The 20,029-nt window shown below is 43.2% G+C and overlaps 1 protein-coding gene across 1 annotated transcript; it reads left to right on the top strand.

Moving 5' to 3' along the window:
* The first annotated feature begins 7,652 nt into the window (after positions 1–7,652).
* Positions 7,653–18,649, top strand: LOC109873809 (tubulin-specific chaperone A-like). The gene is made up of 4 exons (XM_020465530.2): positions 7,653–7,981; positions 12,171–12,297; positions 16,030–16,116; positions 17,099–18,649. Exons 1-4 carry the CDS (start codon positions 7,929–7,931, stop codon positions 17,177–17,179), a joined length of 348 nt encoding a protein of 115 aa, XP_020321119.1. The 5' UTR covers positions 7,653–7,928; the 3' UTR covers positions 17,180–18,649.
* Positions 18,650–20,029: the final 1,380 nt, after the last annotated feature.

The following is a 20,029-nucleotide window of genomic DNA, read 5'->3' as shown; positions in this document are numbered from 1 at the left end:
ATCAGTCATTCTAGCGGAGCGTGGAAGAGAATAGGCAGGGAAGGTTAATAGCACTGTAATTTAGGATTTAGTTGAACGAAAAATACTGTGATTTTGCAAATGACTGAAATTAGATTATTTATTGCCAATTACCCACACCTCACTTAGCCTGCTATGGCCTCGTTCACTACAGTGTCATTCATCGCAGTATGTTAAAATGTAATTGAGGTTCCTAAGACCATTTAGACCACGGCATTTAAGAGCTGGCCGTATGCGGTTTTGAAACCACTTTAACTGCACTGTAAGTGACCGTGTCTCTGCTCTGCCCCTATAACCATATAACGGCCTATACCTGCCTTCTCGCACATTAACCCTCCTGCAATGTAGCCAAGTCTAGAAGGACCGTATTCAATCAAAATAGATCCGCGGGTTTTTCGGGATGATAGAAAAATAACATTCAATTTGTGCTGCGAGAAAAAGGATGTTTGAATTTTCCTGTTTATAATATTTTCACACAATAGTTTGATTATACCCAAACGTTCCAGAGAACCCGGAGTTCACATAAAATAGCTCAAATCGTGAAACCTAAAATCGATAGGCCCTACAATTTTGACACTTAAAAGTTCCACCTGGCAAGACATTCTTGGCTTGACGCGAGAAAAGGCCCGCTTCACATAGCTTCACGGTGCGCACGCATTTCCCTCTTGATCGTGAGTTGAGATTGTCATGTTCCACTCTTTGCGCTTCTCCTCTTCCCTCTCTCATTCTCCTCCTCATCCACACTTGGCGACGTGCCTGCGCGCCCTACTTTCCGGTCGACTCCTCCGGGATCAGCCAGCCAAAGTCACAGGCTGCGGGAACAGACCTTTCAAATTCATAAAATTCATAGGATTTTTCACAAATGAATGAACACAATTTTATACCAATTTCCTCATTATGCAAATATGCAAAATATCACATTTAGGCCAATTACGGTCCCGCACAGTTCCAAATTCACCCGTTTAAGCCGTAATTGCAGAAACTATCAAATAATTACTGCAGCTAATTGGGGATATTTGTGACAGATACAACAAATTCTAACACAAATTAGGCCTACATTTTATTCAAGGAGCCACTGAATGCCACTGCATTTTTTTTTATTGAAGTCTAATTTAACTTAGGCTACATAGCTAACGAAGTGAATTGAGTGCTTGTTATCAAATTTGAACAACTCATAACGCTCTAATGCAGAATGATGAAATAAATAGGTTCAAGATCTATACAATATTTTCCGGATTTCTTTCCTCGGCCTCTCTATTTGAGGAAAATTAGGCTATCCCTTGCTATGGTTTTAGGTGTCATAGACCTCCCATCTGAGATCTGGCTGTCGTTAAAGCTGATAAAAGATGATGGCCCACATTTTATTTTATAACCAAGTTATGGTTTCTCCTCTGAACCGGGCTGCATGGATTTAACGGTGAAACGTAGTTGGCGTTTTTACACATATTTGGGAATTTGTTCAAAATTATAGCAGAGCTGATAATGGAAGAAGAAACAAGAGGCAACAGAACATACATACCCCCCCCCCCCTCCCACCACCACCACACACACACACACACACACACACACACTTTACCTGATAGCGCCGGTGTTGTGCGCTGCGCCGGGAAGGTCATTTTTGGACACGGACATCTATCCCACCTAACCAGCAGACACCAGCATTTATAACTGTCTGGCGGGTGACCTGTTAGCGGGTTATGGGTCTCCCCCTCGGGCAGTGATTAGTTTAATCCAGGGGAATGGTTCTGGCGCTATGTAAACAAGACCAGGGCAGAATAAAGGCGGCCACCCAAGTGTAGCGCGGAGGTCTATTTGTCAGAGAACCTTCATAGAATAGTCGGCTGGATTGGAGAGTTGACGTCTCTATTTTTACGCAGAGGGCACGAAGAGGCTCAGAGGGTAGACCGTTAGAGGACAACATTAACTGGGAGATATAGGCCTACCATCGTTTTTTTTTGTAATAGGCCTAGCAGTATGTTAAAGGGGGGAAAAACAACAACAATCAGTCATAGCCTAATGTGTTGTTAACCCCAAGGCTTGACATGTATGTAGGCCTGTATGCCCAAATAATCACGCGCTTGGATTTGACTGAGGCTCGAGGTAATAGGCCAAAGGTTTAACCGCCAATTTAAGAACTCAAAACTTCTCAAGCTGCAGGAGCATAAATCATCCTTTCACATATAGACATTTAAAAGCATGCACGTGCATTTTAATTCACCACCATAGTCGCTAAGTAATTTCTAATTGAAAAATTACTGAGTTCTAATGAACTGAAATGTATTCTTAATGACTTAAGTGTTTGCATAGGTTCAGAAATTACTCTCTTCATTAGAAGGTACATTTTATTTTATTTGTTAGAAATATTTCAGATTTAGGCCTATTGAAATAAAACTGGATATTTGTCACTGCTTCTCAATGATCTAGCGTTGACTGATCTAGCGTTTTTTGGTATAGGTCAATAATTATAAATCCACTTTGATACTAATAGGAATAATTGTCCTTTGATTGACTTTTATAAAATGTACATTTTCACTGCATTAATAATGTATCTTTAAAAAAAACTTTACTAACCATATAGGCCAACCCAAAATACATTTAGGAAGAGAACACATTGTTATAAGTTATGTTTCACTGTGATGGGCCAAATTGTTCTACTTTACTTTGTGTTTCATTTTTATGAAGCTTGAGAGGAACCGGGCCAGTGGTCCCTCTATCCAGTTAGTCCATGACGTCTCAATAAAGCGCAGATAGGCTTACATGTCTTGTCCAATATCTGATATTACTGTTTCTGAGTCCCCCTCTCTCTCTCTCTCTCTCTCTCTGTCTCTGTTTCTTGGGGTGTCAATGCGTGCAGACTCCAATCCTCTTCCGCTTCCTCTTTCCCCTCCCCCAGTCCAGACCGCGCGGCGCTTGGCCCTTATGGAGAATCATTCTGGGAGTGAATAGAGATGAAGGAGGGGATATTAAGTGACTCTATATAACATCCAGGACACAATGACGGAGTGATTGATGGCGGACAAAGTGGGAACAGCAGGACAGGGGGACCCTTGGAGACAGCGCACGCTGTCAACACGCGGGAAAAAAAGGAGGAGAGGAGAGAGGGAGGACAGGGGAAAGAGGAAAAAACGCATCTCAGGAGGGGCAGGCAGGCGCGTCCTGGCGGAGTTTGCAGTCTATTTGTATGAGTAATCAGCGCCCCCCCCCCCCGCCCCCCACCCCCCTCTCTGTCAGCCGTGTTTACTCACTGATTTTCTCAACAAGACAGGCATTGACACTGGATGGATGGGGCTAATCCGCCACAGAGAGGGACGGCTCTGCCGAGGTTACAGGTCTGAGATAGAGCACCACCGACACACTCCCCTCACCTAATCTTCCGGCAAATATTTATCACTATCAATTTGGCTGACTCCCTGACATTAAAATACCGCGTATAGATAACCTCTTGCTGGGAGAATCGATCGGGTTCCAGTCAGCCCAGCAGCCAGCCAGGCAGTTGGCTCTCACTATCAGGCCGCTGTGGAGGGAGGGAGGCAGGCCGGGGAGAGGGGAAGAAAGAGAAGGTCACTTAGAGAAGCATGGAAGACAAACGCCCAGATGAAACAGGTCACCCATGCTTCTTTGTCGTTAACAAGGGGAGTATGAAGAGAAAGCCGTGGCCTGCATTTTAATTCGATGGAGTGATTATATTCTAAAGATAGGCTATAATGTAGCTCACAGTTGTATTTAAATAGGTAGGCTATCATTATTATGTGTTTGTCTTTTAAACAGATGGTGGTTGATATTCAAATTAACACTTTTTTTTATTTTCGTGGCTGCGGGTCATGAAATGTATGTTTATTCACCTGTCATATCTCCAACTTTACTTACTCTGAAGTAGATAGAGAGGGAATTAGAAGGAGAGAGAGGGAGATAGAGCAGTAGACGGGGAGAAGAGAGGGGAGGAGGGACATCGAGAGCGAAAGAGATAAACAACAGCAGGTGCCAGTGTCCTCGCGGCTCCACGGGCAGATGCGTCATGTGCGCGTGCATACAGCTGATTTGCTCGTCCCCTTCCCTTCGCTCTCTCTCTCTCTCTCTCTTCCTCTCTGTCCCTCTCTCTCGCTAATTGGCCTTCCACGTTCATACACACAATCTCACTAATTTCACATTTGCTATTCCTGAGGTATTCCGAGGCACCCTCAGTCACCGCGGACTCCATCAACGATTTTTCAGATAAATTAGCTGCTTTGTTTGATAATCAGATCTCCGTGATTCAGTCTAGTAGTTCCCCTTACCGAATACGTGCCCCCGCGCTAGCAAACGAGGACGAGAACACACACACAAACACACACACCGCATCAATATAAACGTATAAAATAATAAAATATATTTCCTGTTACAAACACCAAAGTAAGAGCAGGCTTATCTTTAGGCCTAGGCCTACCCAACATCCCATCCCATAATAATGCAGCAGGGTATTGGTTGCAGTGCAGGAGGCTGCATACCTGCACGTTTGTAAAAACCGCTGTCCGAGGTGCTGAAATGATTGGCAGTAACACCGCAAGATTAGGCCAATGTACTGTATCTGACAAACATTGTGCATTCCAATGTCAGGGGTTTGTAGAGCTACAGAAAAATGTATGGTTCGGTATTTATTTTTTAATATCACATCATGTCAATGCTGTAGGCTAGACCAATGCGTGTGGGGGTGAATAAGTAGGTCTAGCTTTTCTTTTTTTTGTTGCTTTACTTCACATAAATCTTGATGGCTAAACACACACACACACACCGCACTGCACACACAACGCATTAGAAAACTCCAAAGTCATCCAGTTTGCTCTAATCATTACAATTAGTCCTGAATTATCACCGGACTCTGACAGACGTTCCTTGTAACTCTCTTTTATTTCCACCCCGTGCTAATCAGCCACTCTCATTACAAACGCTGATTAAACTGCAAATTACCCAGCAGTGGCCCCCTTCCGCGCCTACCAGCGCCTCGCTCAATATCAATTAAGTTTAGCAGCCCGTCTGTAGTCTCCCAGCGCTTCCAAATGCTTGATAGTGCCACTTATTAGTTTGGAAAACTCGGAAAATACCAATAATCAACGGTCATGGAGCTAGAGGGAAAACCGCCAACGGATTTTTTTCTCTTCGCTCCTTGCAGTTTGAATAGATTAGGCCTACTGTAAGGCCTGGCTATTCGACCTTTTGACCTTTTTTCTAGAGCTTTCCCTGTTTTTTTTGTTGTTGTCGCTTATTGGAACCATGTACCAAGCATGCTGCAGGCCTCAGGTAATAACCACCGTCACCTACACGTGCGTGCACGTGCGATCGCTCGCGCGCGTTCCATTTGTCTCTTGTCCATTTTTGAAATCTCCCAAAACGTGTCAAGTGCAAGGGAGGAAAAATGTATTCGACAAGGTAATATCTCTGGCTTTTTGGAGTCACTTTTGAAAATAATGAATCGCATTAAGGCATGACAAATCTAAAATCTTACATCATTAGGTCGTTACAGAGGAAGAGGGAATGGATACAGTTTTTTTCGCTGGCTTCTAACCTCTGTAGTCTGCTGGAACAGAAGTTAATCATGGCTGATTTTATTTATTTATTACATTAGATAAAGATTTCCTAATAAGACTATAATTATTTCTGTCTCTCTCTCTCTCTCTCTCTCTCTCTCTCTCTCTCTCTCTCTCTCTCTCTCTCTCTCTCTCTCTCTCTCCCTCTCTCTCTCTCTCTCTCTCACCACATGTAAACCTGTCCAACCGGTGGAAGTGGACATGATGGAGGGATTGAGGCACAACCTAATTTTGTTTCCTCTGAATCGTGGATTGTTTTTGACCACAATCATTTGTAATAATCTAATTATACCAGTGGTTTTGATTGCGATTGTATTAGGCTACAACAATAACAATTGTGATTATAAAGACTTCAGGCCTGTTGTCTATAACGACGTTTTGCGAATGTACTTATTACTATGTAGGCTAACAGTGCTATTGTTACGTTATTATTTGTAGTAACCTCGCATAATTTCGTTTTTTTAATGCTTTCACGAAACGACGATAGTTTTATAGCAAATAAAGCCTAGCAGTTGTAGTAATATAAATTGTAAATTCTTATTATAATTTATCATGATAATTATCACGAGCCTTCGAATGGATACCGTAAAACAATGAAGAGTTATCAGAACAGATTTTGCATTGATGATACTGTTCTTGCACGTCCTCAAATGATTTGACTTATATTCTGTGTCAAAAAAATGATACAATGGGTTAAAACATGCAGGGGGTATATTTGAGTGACTTCTCTGCAACTGTTAAACAATTAAACAAATAGCAGAACATACATTGCGATAACAGATTGCATTGAAGGGTTTGGAGAATTGATCCATTGTAATATACGTTACGCTAGAACTTCTGGCTGCTGTTGGTGAAATATAGACAATGCAGCTATTCAATTATATATACGTTTGAAATGTGTGGCCTATAGATCTTAAACGGCAAAAAGGCACGCATTGCGACTGTATAGAGGCTATGATACAAGATTTGCTGACGTGCTTGCATTTGTGATGCAAGTCAAGGGGACCTTGAGGAATGCTATGAAATTAAATGATTTTTCATGGATACCACAAATCAATAGCAGACGAGGACACAGAGATTCAAATGGAATCTAATGGGCTGTTTTGGAAGACACACCACCATTTGTTTATGCCCCAACTAATCAACTAGCTGCGCAGACAAATAAATGTTTGGTGTATCTTGACTTTTAAGGTTCTCAGACTGAGGGCTTTGAACATCTCGGCTGTAGAATCTAGAATCTATACAGTTAAGGCGAATTCGTTGTTACAATAATTTACATTACACATATAAACATTTACATCACAAAATGTACTTAGACAAAATGCCTTTGAACAAAGCTCATGAGGCAACATGGAAGCAACCCATGCGCAATGCGTAATAATTCAGCAGTTTAAGGTTTCGCTATTGCATCTCCATACTAACGTTATATAGATGGGTTTTAAAAATCGCCGTCCATGATGCTGAAATGCTCAGCCTCAACACATGTACAGCACACACACACCACACACACACACAAAAGCCCTAACACCTAAGCCTAGGCCTTAACCTAACCTTAAATGTAACCCTAACCCTAACCCGTATTCTAACCCTAATTAAGGGCTTGTAAGTAAGTATTTCGCGGTAACGTTGTTGTTGTACCTGTTGTATTAGGCGCATGTGACAAATAAAATTAGATTTGATTGAATTGTAACACTAAACCTAACCCCAAAACCAAAAAATAGACATTTTCCTTGTGGGAACCGGAAAAATGTTTACTTTCTTGTTTTACTATCTTTGTGAGGACTTCTGGACCCCACAAGGATAGTAAAACCCAAAACTCAGTTAAAAAATATATATAAAAAAATCTGCAATTTGAGAGTAGCCTATAAATGAGCAAGTCTAGGCTACTACTTTAAGTGAACACACATTAACCTATTAAGAAATGTTATGAATGCATCCGTCCTTCCTTTCTCCCTTCCCACCCCATCCGTTGTTATAATGATCTGACATGACTGAACCAGGGGAAATCAGTCGAAACTTTGATTTAGCATACACATATCCAATCATGTAGGATTTGAATCCAACATTTATCGATTGAATTTCCTCTTGTATGACATTATTTCACTAGATCTCGTATCGTCGACTCGCTAGACAGATCAAATTCTTAGCCTCTCTATTCCAAATTCCTGGAATTAGGCCTAAATCCAAGAGGGACATCTGCCCAAAAATGCCCACCTCCTCTCCCGCGGTACACAGTGCGCATGCCCAGGATCTCATGAGCGATATTGTTGTGCTGTGTTGGATAGCAACCGTTTCACAGTATTTCAGTAAACTAGTACTTTATTGTGTCGTTTAAGAATATCAGTTAACATGGCAGATCCAAGAATACGACAGATTAAAATCAAGACTGGCGTTGTTAAGCGGTAAGTGCAGTTTTTTAACTAATACAATCGTAAAAGATAGCAGGCTAGCTAGTTAGCTTGCTAACTGTCTAACATGCTACACCCACTAGGCCGTGGAGACCTACGGATCGAGACAGAAGTCGGGCTGGGCGTCGAGAACACTTCGCCGGTATAGATTTAACTATACACCGGTACTTTAGGGAGGTGCATGCATTGTCAATCAAAATAAGGCAGTAGCAAGGACATAGGAACCTGTACACCATAACATATTTAAATATACATTGTATGTTGTTGAATGACATTTTCGCCTTTTTATACAATGTTTTAACCATTTATAGTAAGTGCGTGTGTCACGTTAGCAAGTCATCCCGGTTGTGTTGCCTAGTAAAGTAAAGCGGCTAGCATACAAGCTAGCATGCAACGTACGTTTGCATTCTCTTCTCGACAATTTATGAAGGATGCAAATCGGATGTTATGACAACCCCTCATGTACTGTTGGCCTACTTTTTTAATTGTTTTAATGTATCTTATTATTTTCTATGTAAATCTTGCTCAGGCCTTTTGTTGCGAATAAAACAACAAAAAATCAACTTTGGCATTCTCTTGGCTGGTGCGCAATAAGCAGTTTTCTATTGTCGTCTCTGTCTGAGGTGCGAGCGATGCACTCATCAGAGCCAATAGACCAGGCTTTGCTAGCTAATTTTTCAAGTGAATGTAGGCTAAAGGCCTGTTTATGGTCAGTGACTGTGCAATTGTAAACATAAGCCTCAATGCAGGCATTTGATGCACTGCAGCTGATTTTCTGCAAGCTCATTCTCATCTGAGCCAGGTTCTTTTTTGTTGACAAGGCAATCAGTTTGAGCTTAGAGTTGCACAATTAGGCCCTTGCTGCAAGTGACTGATGTTTTCCCTGACAGGGCATTCTGTTGCTACACTCCAACATCTGACCACAATCTGTTATTTATTTTGGAAGGACAGAACAAGAATGTCATATTTTAATACATGTTCTCCTGAAAGCTGTTCAAGAGCTTCTATTCATCGAGAGATTCCATCACAACACTGGACATCATCCATATATACATCCATAAATAGAATAGTCGGCCTAAGCATGGCGAGGATTTTTGTTGCTGTTGCTCTCTCCCTCTCTCATCACCTCCAGGTTCGCTCCCTCCGTGGCCCTTTGTGTAAATGTGCTATCGATTGTGTTTTGATTAGGGTCACATTACTAACGGGCTCCCTGATGATTGTGGGTAATGGCGCTGGCGGCTGAGACTTCTCCCTCAGAGGGTGACGTCACAGACAGGGTGTCTGATGCAGTGGGGAAACTGCAGGCCCGCCGGTGTAATGAGAGGTGGTGCTTTATCAAGTTGGTTCAAACGCATCTCCATTCTAGAATGGCTTCATTTCCATTCTAAAACGTCTCTATTCTCATTCCTTCCCATGCGGCCCCATTCGGAATAGGTTGACTTCATCATCGGCTGTCCTAGGAATGGTATATTTCACTGAGGCAAATTAAGTAAGGAGAGATCCATTACCCATTCAGCAGCTGGGGCCTGTAGCATGACCTTGGCATTGGAACCTGCAGCCTCTGTTCAAGGTCAGATGGAACAGACGGCCTTTTCTCTCTTTTTGTCTGTTTCTCGTGTAATTCTGTACCCTACTATGTCCTTCTGTCTTTCTGTCTTTCCCTCTTTCTCTCATGTCCCCCTCCCTCTCTTTCATTCTCACTCTCTCTTTCTCCCCCTCTCTCATTCCTTATGTGTTATTAAAAGCCTAGCAGCTCCCTGTCCGCTCTCTCCCAGTAAGGCCTGTTCCATTGGCTTTGTGGCGTTGTACATTCCAGTCAGTGCCTCCTCTCTGCCCTAGCGAGGCGGATGCCCTTAATAAAATGACAACAGTAATTTGGCTTTGTCATTCGGGCCTTGGCATAGGGCTAGGCCGGTGCTCAAAAATGCAGTGCTGCCGGAGGAGGAGGAGGAGGCGGCCGAATGTGTGTCGGATCTCTAATTCCCTTTTTTTCCTTATTTTCCAGAGAGATGCCTTTTCCATTAAGTCCTGGGTGGCAGGTCTATTTAAAACCAGCCACGACGACCCCACCCCTCATTCACACACACACGCACACACACACACACACACACACACACACACACACACACACACACACACACACACACACACACACACACACACACACACACACACACACAGCCAGCCAGCGTTTCCAAGACCCTGCCGGAGAGAAATAAGAAATGAACATCGGGACTGGATGAGAGGAAGAGGAGGATTGACGGGGTGGGGGTGGACATTTAGTTATTAGACTGTCCTTCAGTTTTATTCAAATAATTTCAATCCCCCTTTCTTTTCCTTCCTCTCTTCCCCTCTCTCTTGTTGCTGCCTTCTCTCCCCCCAAATAACCTCAGAGGTGACGTCCTTACTGTGTAAAGCCTGAGCGAGAGGAGAGGAGGAGCGCTCCTCTGCTGTTCCTTGTTGCATATGCCGCCCGTTTAAACAGCGTCTTGATGGAAACGTATTAAAATGAGCGGTAATTGACATAAAATATGACAGAGTGCCGTTGGCTTCCTCGGCTAAGCAAGGCGCCACGGCAACACTGAGGGAGAGGGTGTTTCTGGGTAATGTGCCTGATTAATGAAGGATCACTCACACACACGAACCAACGCACACAGCTGATTTTATGAAAAATGAATTCCGCGTCGTCATCCCGACAAGCAAAGCTGCAGCCGGAAAAAGACTATTAGTCAGGAATCATTATCAATAGTGATATTTTCAAACTCCATTATGCCAATCAGGATCTGAATTTATTTAATAGATTTAGTTCCATTTGGCCCGTAATTGATAAATAATCAAAATGTATCAATGTACTCAAACCCATTTTCACTAACAATCAAGGAAAAGTGGTCCATTTACCACATGACTTGGTCCAAATTAGGGACTAAATTGATGATCAATTAATCGTAGAAAGGGCCAGTAGAGTGTGTGTCCTGCCAGAAGTGGCAGTTAAATGGAGAGCGTGGTGATCAGGCAGAGGAGGAAGGCAAGGCGCTGTACTGTAGTAGATCCACAGATAACCAACACACAGATGACATTGTTACATTATACCCATGCTGTACACATCTGAGAACAATGGGACAAATTGGTCAGGCCTATTTTTGTTGTTTGTTTGACCATTACTTTACCTGGTGGTAAGTTGAATGAGAACTCCTCCTCATTCCTTTGGGTTTTAGGTGTTTGTTTTTTTTCTGTGTTTTTAACGTCATCGAGCGAATGTTGATTTTTTAAATTGTTTTGGGTTCACCCACACCGGACACACAGGTTGAAATATCAAAACGAACTCTGAACCAACTATATTAATTTGGGGACAGGTCGAAAAGCATTAAACATGTATGGAACAGTATCTAGCTAGCTTGCTGTTGCTAGTTAATTTGCCCTGGGATATAAACATTGGGTTGTTATTTTACCAGAAATGCACAAGGTCCTCTACTCTGACAATTAATCCACAGATAAAATGGTAAACCGGGTTTGTTTGTAGTAATCTCTCCTTCAGGTTTCTTCTTCTTCTTTGGACTTTATATGGCGGTTGGCAACCAACTTTAAGGTGCATTACCACCACCAACTGGACTGGAGTGTGGACCTCAGTTCATCTTTCAATCACCCACGTGGGTATATGCCCCTAAAATCCAATGAGGAGATGGGAGAAGCGGGACTTGTAGCGCGTCAAGCATCACAAATAGAACTAAGTTCTATTTTAACGCCTGACTACGCGGACGCTTGTTGACGAGCTCGAGCCTTGTGGTCAGAATGTTATTGAGCCTTTCTCCATTGCCAAGATAATCCATCCACCTGACAGGGGTGGCATATCAAGAAGCTGATTAAACAGCATGATCATTACACAGGTGCACCTTGTGCTGGGGACAATAAAAGGCTACTATAAAATGTTGTTTTAGAGGTTTTGGCAGTATGTCCAACCGGCCTCACAATCGCAGACCATGTGTTCCCATCATCTGAGACCAGCCACCCAGACAGCTGATGAACCTGAGGAGTATTTCTGTCTGTAATAAAGCCCTTCTGTGTGTGTGTGTGTGTGTGGGGGGGCTCATTCTGATTGGCTGGGCCTGGCTCCCCAGTGTGTTGATTTGTTTTTGTATGTTTGTAACTACGCTGTGCTGTGTCTTGTCTGTTATTGTCTTCCCAGGCTGGTGAAGGAGAAGGTCATGTACATCAAGGAGACCAGGCAGCAGGAGGAGAAGATTGAACGACTGAAAGCAGAGGCCTGCGACGAAGAGGCCGACTCAGAGGCCAAGTATGTCATCAAGAAACAGGTCGGTGACAACTCAGCAGAATAAGTAGCCTACATGAAGTTGTAAAAACATGCTTTACATAGGCCTACATATACAAACACTTTACATTAAGTTGTAAAAACGTGCTTTACATAGGCCTACATATACAAACACTTTACATGAAGTTGCTTTTAAAGCTGCGTAGTTATACTATATATATATATATCATACTATTGTAACTACGTTGTATTAAGTTCATTATGATTTAGCAACTGATTTGTGATTGCATATTCATGGATTTGGAGCCATTTTTTGTTATTACACAAGATAATACAATGTTGCTACCCACTTGGGTACTACACAGGAAAGAGTGGGCCTGATGAAGTAACGCATACAAATAATCTTGTCCTCCGATGAGGTGCGTGCTTTTAGTACCGTTTTATTTGGCATTCTAAATGACCTGTTGTGTTTTTCCTCAACTTTTTCTTTGTAAACCTTCGTGGCTAAATGTGTAGAAGCGTTCTAATGTGTTTTAACACGCCTATTGTAAAAGAGAAGTACAGTAGAGAACGGATGATGCCAGTAGCCCTACATTCACTGTAATGAGGTCAGCGTAGTATCATTATGAAGAATTAGGCTTGGGGGGGGGGGGGGGGGGGGGGGGTTTAGTGATTTAGTCATTAAACCATTTCTGATTTAATGACGTTATGTAACTTTGGAGGAGTTTGATAATTACTGCCACATGCTGGTAATTTACAGCCGCTAGGAGATCGCTGGCCCATATCCTCGTCTGCTCCCTCCCTCTTCCTCGTTCCCTCCTATATTTTCCCTGCTTAGAGTAGAATGAGTGAGGGATGAGAGGCTGTTAGAAGATAAAGACCCAGGGTGACCTCTGTCCCCTGTGTGCCCTACCTCAACCTTTGTTTTCATCTCAGCTATTCTAGGGATTTTACACCTTTGTGGAGAGGATCATCTGCAATGATTTCATGCCCAATGGACAACTGGTTCTACTCTTGCAGTATGCACATTAGATAGCTCGTGTACATCTGAAATCAGAGTAAGATAAATGCCGCTTTTTCAGCCGTCTTGTGTTTTTCTTCTCCGCTGCAGAATTACAATTCTCTGGTTTGACCCAGTGTTAGGTTTGTTCATTTGGTGTGGGTCGGTGAGGGAGCTTTAGGTCTAGGGGGGCGTCCCAAATGGCGTCCTATTTCTTATATAGTGCACTACTTTTGACCAGAGGCCTGTGGGAATAGGGTATACAGTGGGGCAAAAAAGTATTTAGTCAGCCACCAATTGTGCAAGTTCTCCCACTTAAAAAGATGAGAGGTCTGTAATTTTCATCGTAGGTACACTTCAACTATGACAGACAAAATGAGGGAAAAAAATCCAGAAAATCACATTGTAGGATTTTTAAAGAATTTATTAGCAAATTATGGTGGAAAATAAGTATTTGGTCACCTACAAACAAGCAAGATTTCTGGCTCTCACAGACCTGTAACTTCTTTAAGAGGCTCCTCTGTCCTTCACTCGTTACCTGTATTAATGGCACCTGTTTGAACTTGTTATCAGTATAAAAGAGACCTGTCCACAACCTCAAACAGTCACAATCCAAACTCCACTATGGCCAAGACCAAAGAGCTGTCAAAGGACACCAGAAACAAAATTGTAGACCTGCACCAGGCTGGGAAGACTGAATCTGCAATAGGTAAGCAGCTTGGTTTGAAGAAATCAACTGTGGGAGCAATTATTAGGAAATGGAAGACATACGAGACCACTGATAATCTCCCTCGATCTGGGGCTCCACGTAAAATCTCACCCCGTGGGGTCAAAATGATCCAAAGAACGGTGAGCAAAAATTCCAGAACCACACGGGGGGACCTAGTGAATGACCTGCAGAGAGCTGGGACCAAAGTAACAAAGCCTACCATCAGTAACACACTACGCCGCCAGGGACCCAAATCCTGCAGTGCCAGACGTGTCCCCCTGCTTAAGCCAGTACATGTCCAGGCCCGTCTGAAGTTTGCTAGAGAGCATTTGGATGATCCAGAAGAAGATTGGGAGAATGTCATATGGTCAGATGAAACCAAAATATAACTTTTTGGTAAAAACTAAACTCGTCGTGTTTGGAGGACAAAGAATGCTGAGTTGCATCCAAAGAACACCATACCTACTGTGAAGCATGGGGGTGGAAACATCATGCTTTGGGGCTGTTTTTCTGCAAAGGGACCAGGACGACTGATCCGTGTAAAGGAAAGAATGAATGGGGCCATGTATCGTGAGATTTTGAGTGAAAACCTCCTTCCATCACCAAGGACATTGAAGATGAAACGTGGCTGGGTCTTTCAGCATGACAATGATCCCAAACACACCGCCCGGGCAATGAAGGAGTGGCTTCGTAAGAAGCATTTCAAGGTCCTGGAGTGGCCTAGCCAGTCTCCAGATCTCAACCCCATAGAAAATCTTTGGAGGGAGTTGAAAATTTGTGTTGCCCAGCAACAGCCCCAAAACATCACTGCTCTAGAGGAGATCTGCATGGAGGAATGGGCCAAAATACCAGCAACAGTGTGTGAAAACCTTGTGAAGACTTAAAGAAAACGTTTGACCTCTGTCATTGCCAACAAAGGGTATATAACAAAGTATTGAGATAAACTTTTGTTATTGACCAAATACTTATTTTCCACCATAATTTGCAAATAAATTCATTAAAAATCCATTCAATGTGATTTTTTCCCCCCTCATTTGTCTGTCATAGATGAAAATTACAGGCCTCTCTCAGGTGTAGGTTAGTGGTGGGACTGGGAGAGCAGATGGATTATAGTAGGAGATGGTCAGGTTGAAGGGCAGGATGGATGGACAGATTAGAGGTTTTCATTGTAATAGAATCAATAGGCCTCTAAGTGTAGTCTTTATCCTGCTGCTGCTGATGGGATCATTCCACTGCACTGGTACTGAGTACTGGTACTGAGTACTGGTACCACTCTCCCACCTCACCGTGTGTGTGTGTCACAGCCTGTGTGTCTCTCCACCTCACCACTGGAGTTTCTTAGAAGTGTGTCTGACTCCTCTGTGCTTTTTAGGATGCCAGTCAGGGGAATTCCCCATTCGCTTTGCCTGTTGAGAGACTCAGTTCTGCCTGAACCTCTGGCTCTAACTCCGCTTCCCCACAGGCGTAGCAATACCTCTCCATGCCTGATCACCGTAGTGCTACCTACCCTGGGCGTAGTAATACCTCTCCATGCCTGATCACCGTAGTGCTACCTGCCCTGGGCGTAGTAATACCTCTCCATGCCTGATCACCGTAGTGCTACCTGCCCTGGGCGTAGTAATACCTCTCCATGCCTGATCACCGTGCTGCTACCTCTCTGCTTTACTCTTCTCCACTCACCCAGGTGTGCCGGAGGCAGAGCGAGGCGAGGACCCCTGCTGCTGCCCAACTCCCTGCCCGATCAATAACTCAATAAAGAATGTCCCACAGGCAGAGAGCTTGTTGTGGGACGTGAACCTTAACACAGTGTATGTGGGATACTAAACCAAGACATTGCCTATTGCCAGGAACGACACAGTGGTGCTACTGAAGCTGTAACGGGTTGTTTTTCAACCTTTTAATACATTACGTTCTAAAGCAGTGTTTCTAAACCTTTTTTTGTACTATGGTTCTTCTGCTTGGAGGACCCCTCGAAGAAAAACGAACACACACAACTGATATGCTTATAAATGGTGTAGATGATGGTGCTGATGAGTAGTATGTGTTGTGCTGTCTCTGGGTTCCAGCTGGAGGTGCTACAGGAGTCCAAGATGATGATTCCAGACTGTCACAGGCGTCTGACCATAGCACACGCAGACCTATCCCAGATACTAGTAAGAACAGCTCTGTTTTCTTTCAGGGGAAAAAACGAAAAATCCTATAAAATCACATGGGAGCAATCCTATGGCAACAGTGGCCAAGATGGACTGTTGGGAAGGGAGAAACGTTAAGAGGAACCGGACTCTGGAGGTGGAGCCAATCCTCCTTGGTCTTGGTTGCTGCAGGTTTATCCGGGTGTTAGTAGTTTGGGCTTCCGTGTCGGGAGTGTGTGATTTTCAGTGGCACTCTCATCATGCAGGTGCGTGTGACTGTCTGTAGTGTTGTCTATCCTGACACATCTAAGAAGCCAGAGTAAGGAACATACACCCTTCTTCCACACACACGCATGTCTCAGGGTCCTCACAATTAGCAGAGAGCAGGAGTCAGGCAGCCGTGGCCTCGGTGAGACACACGTGCAGAAAGAGGGCGGAAGGGAGAGAGGAAATCACAGATGACTCCTCTGAGGGAGGGTGGGGAGACGTGACAGCGACTTGTCCCTCTCCACCTCACACCAAAATCCCCTCTCACCCACCTCAACCCCTTCCCGCACGCACGCACACACACTCATTACAGTTCATTAGCAGTTCTGTCACTGCGGTGGGCCACCATAGGAACCCAGCAGCACTCGATTAGCACTGATGTGACCCACACACACACACTCTCTCACACATCCAACAACACACACAGACACACACTCTTCTGCACTGACTAGAAATGTTACACTGTGGAATCAACGTATGCAGATTGTTAATGTAACATTTTTATTTAAATGGACCCTGTAAGGGACGTGTTAGAAAAACAGGTTTTGTATGATCATTTGGTGAATAGCCACGTGATTGGACCGTGGACTTTTCATGGCTAGGTTAACTATGGGTTGATTGTGGACTGTAAGTTAGATTTGGTGTTATGCTATTTGAAGGGTTAGTAATTTTAAAGTTGTGTGTATGTGATGGGGTTAGTATTGATATCCTGTATGTGCTGTGTGTGTTTTTTCAGGAAACGGAAGAGGACTTGGCTGAAGCAGCGGAGTACAAAGAGGCCAGGACCGTATTGGATTCAGTGATGCTTGAAGGATGATGCTCTCACTCTCTAGTGCGTCACTTAGATGTCCATTCCGTTCGTCTGGTTTGGAATCAGAGACAAACAGAATCGTCCAGCACTTTTTTTCTCCCTCTTTTTTTGAAACATAAAAAACTTTTTTTTTTAAACTTATTTCTACAGTTTGAGAACAACGTGTCGTCTGATCTTGACATCCTTCTCTGGAGTGCACACTCTCACACAAGCATCAAATGAACACTTCTTTCTGTTCTTACCACGGTGGATTTGCTAGGCTTCTACCATACAGCTGCAAATGAAGCCTAATTTTGTTGTTTATCTCGTATTCAAGCTATTGTACTTTAGCGTCTTGCATCAAGTGATTTAGAAGTGTTCCTCAATTTGTTGATTTGAGCATAGATTGTTCTTTATGATAACTGATACAATATTTAGTATGTATGTATTCTCTCATAACAAGCAAGGTGTCACCAGTGAACATAATTATAGAACCAAAGAACCTAACAAGAGGAGAGCTAGCTAAACCGTTATTACATAACATCCATCCTATTGTCTGTGTGGGGTTGGATGGAGAGAGAAATGTAGCACTGTTTTTGACATGGTTAGTGCTATCGGAGGCTTGGGCTGTCCCTACCCTAAACCCTAGCCCCTTATTTTAAACCGTGTGTTATGTTAACCATAAACCATGTTCAATTTCATCTTCAATGGTGTAAGGATGGCCCAAGGATCCCAGACAGCATGGACCGTTTTGGCATGATGCCTGTGTCAGGACACCAACCTCCGCTGGTTAATAACATCCATGCGGCCTAGTGACATCATCAGCACTGTCATCACCAACTGGACATAGCCTGTCACATCCACTGTATAAGCATGGGGTACACTTGGACACACTATTTTCAGCCACTACGATACAGCTACGACCAGAAGGTGATTTTCGTAGCAGGTTTGGAGAGCATTTTCGCTATTTCTTTTCCTAATCTTCATCAAATTATCTTAACCTTCTGTGTAAGATCTAACACGCTACGAAAAAAATCACTTCCGGTCGTAGCTGTCTCGAAGCGGCGTGAAAATAGTGTCGGTTTTTTTCATATAGGCGTAGACTGTTTGCCTAATGACCAGTAAGCGTAGTTGTTGGGCATCAAATCACTTATTATTTTGGTCCACAAGTGTAGACTTTTAAAAACTATATTGTTAAATATTTTATTTGGGTTAACATATATAGTTTTTATGTTCCACTATGGAATTGTCCAAATTGTTTATTTTTACTGGACCATAAAATGTAGGCCTATCTCATAGACCAACCAGATAGAGGAAATACCTATGGATTATATAAATACTATTATCCCAAAGGTAAACTAAACTATGCTTGAAGATGTTGTTCAATGTAGGTTATATGTTTTTATAGCCGACAAAACATGTATTAGGTTGTGCTCATGTTAAGCCTGTTAATAACATTGAATATGAATAATATGATTGATTAAATGTTCAAACAAATCTCATGGCCTATTATTTCTTTCCGAATAAGTTCAGACTCTTTCGAAGTTAAGGCATCCAAGACACATGAATTCCAGTCTAATAATACAAGACAAAAAACCTGACTGGGCAGACATTAAGGGTTGGCTTGATCCTTATTTTACAGATTTCGATAATTATCGGGATCGCCCCTAAGTCTCATTATCGCCCTAATGAGACGCGCGCCTCTCCGTGACATCCAGCCTATCCATCTCGTTAAGGAAATCGCTCTTCAATGCTGATTATTTTATTTGGAACCATAATTATATTTCTTTCGGATGACTCACGGTCTAATCGAGTCCTCGCATAGGGCAGCGGCGCTAATTGAACCATGAGATGCGGTGGCGGGCCGCAGGCGCTACCTGGATATGTGGGCGAAGGACGCGTGTTAGCGTTTTTTTGTCATGGGTCTTGTTCTGGAGGCAGCTTACAGAGTGGCCATTACCTGGCACAGCCACAAAGTCATAAAAAATCCTAACCTTTACCCTAACCTGCTAACCGTATATGTCTAACAATATACTCAAAGAAAGAATGTTCTGGAAGGACCAACAAGGGTTCTATGCTTTGTTCATATATGACACTCTTTAAGGTTCTATATAGAACCGAAATTGGTTCCATATAGAACCATATATATATATATGGAACCCAATGGTTCTAATATGGAGCCCATTTTAGTTCAGTGAAGAAGAACCCCCTACAGAAGGGTTCTTTATAATAAAACCTTTAGGGGCGCCATAAATGAAGCAAGCAATATAACCCTTTTTGGTTCTATCCAGAACCTTTTTTTCTAAAAGTGTAACCTTAAATCAAGACCAAAAAGCACATTTTTGTTTTCTTGAATGTAAGGGAAATCGCTCAGTTCTGCCTCCAGGACAAGACTCATAACAATAAACGTCAACCTGCTGAAGGATGCGGCAAGGCGACGCACCTGATGGATGGAGCCCTTGCGCGCACCGCGCCTCTCTATTTCCTCGCTCCTCTCTCCTCCCCAGAGCTCAAACACAACAACTTATTACTTCTAATCCCCCGACTGTCACCAAATCACCTGCACGAAACAAGAATATAATTTGTTAAACTGGCATTTCTGCAGATGGAAGATCGATTTTCTCTTTAGAATTCTCTAATTGAGTGAATACAGACGCCTTGATGACTTAGATTCACCCCCAGACCTGGGAGAAGAAGAGGAGGAGGAGAAGAAGAAAGAGTCAACAAAAATCATCCTCCGTGTTATCTCTCTGCACGGTGGCCCGAGACGACAATGCACGCGGGAGAATGAAGGGCAGGCGGAGACGACGGGCAAAAGGCAACACGCGGTGTCTCTAGCGTGCAACTCCCGATGCGCGAGCGAATGCCCAAGGCCCC

The sequence above is a fragment of the Oncorhynchus kisutch genome, linkage group LG29, assembly GCF_002021735.2.
Source record: "Oncorhynchus kisutch isolate 150728-3 linkage group LG29, Okis_V2, whole genome shotgun sequence".
NCBI classification, from domain to species: Eukaryota; Metazoa; Chordata; class Actinopteri; order Salmoniformes; family Salmonidae; genus Oncorhynchus; species Oncorhynchus kisutch.
The sequence above is the reverse complement of the archived record's forward strand: the minus strand, read 5'-3'. Positions and strand labels throughout refer to the sequence as shown.

Bases quoted from the DNA above. Each gene is read 5' to 3' on its own strand.
- LOC109873809 (XM_020465530.2), top strand. From the start codon at position 7,929: ATGGCAGATCCAAGAATACGACAGATTAAAATCAAGACTGGCGTTGTT. The intron at 7,982-12,170 runs GTAAGTGCAGTT...TTGTCTTCCCAG, and splicing joins AAGACTGGCGTTGTTAAGCG to GCTGGTGAAGGAGAAGGTCA. The intron at 12,298-16,029 runs GTCGGTGACAAC...TCTGGGTTCCAG, and splicing joins AGTATGTCATCAAGAAACAG to CTGGAGGTGCTACAGGAGTC.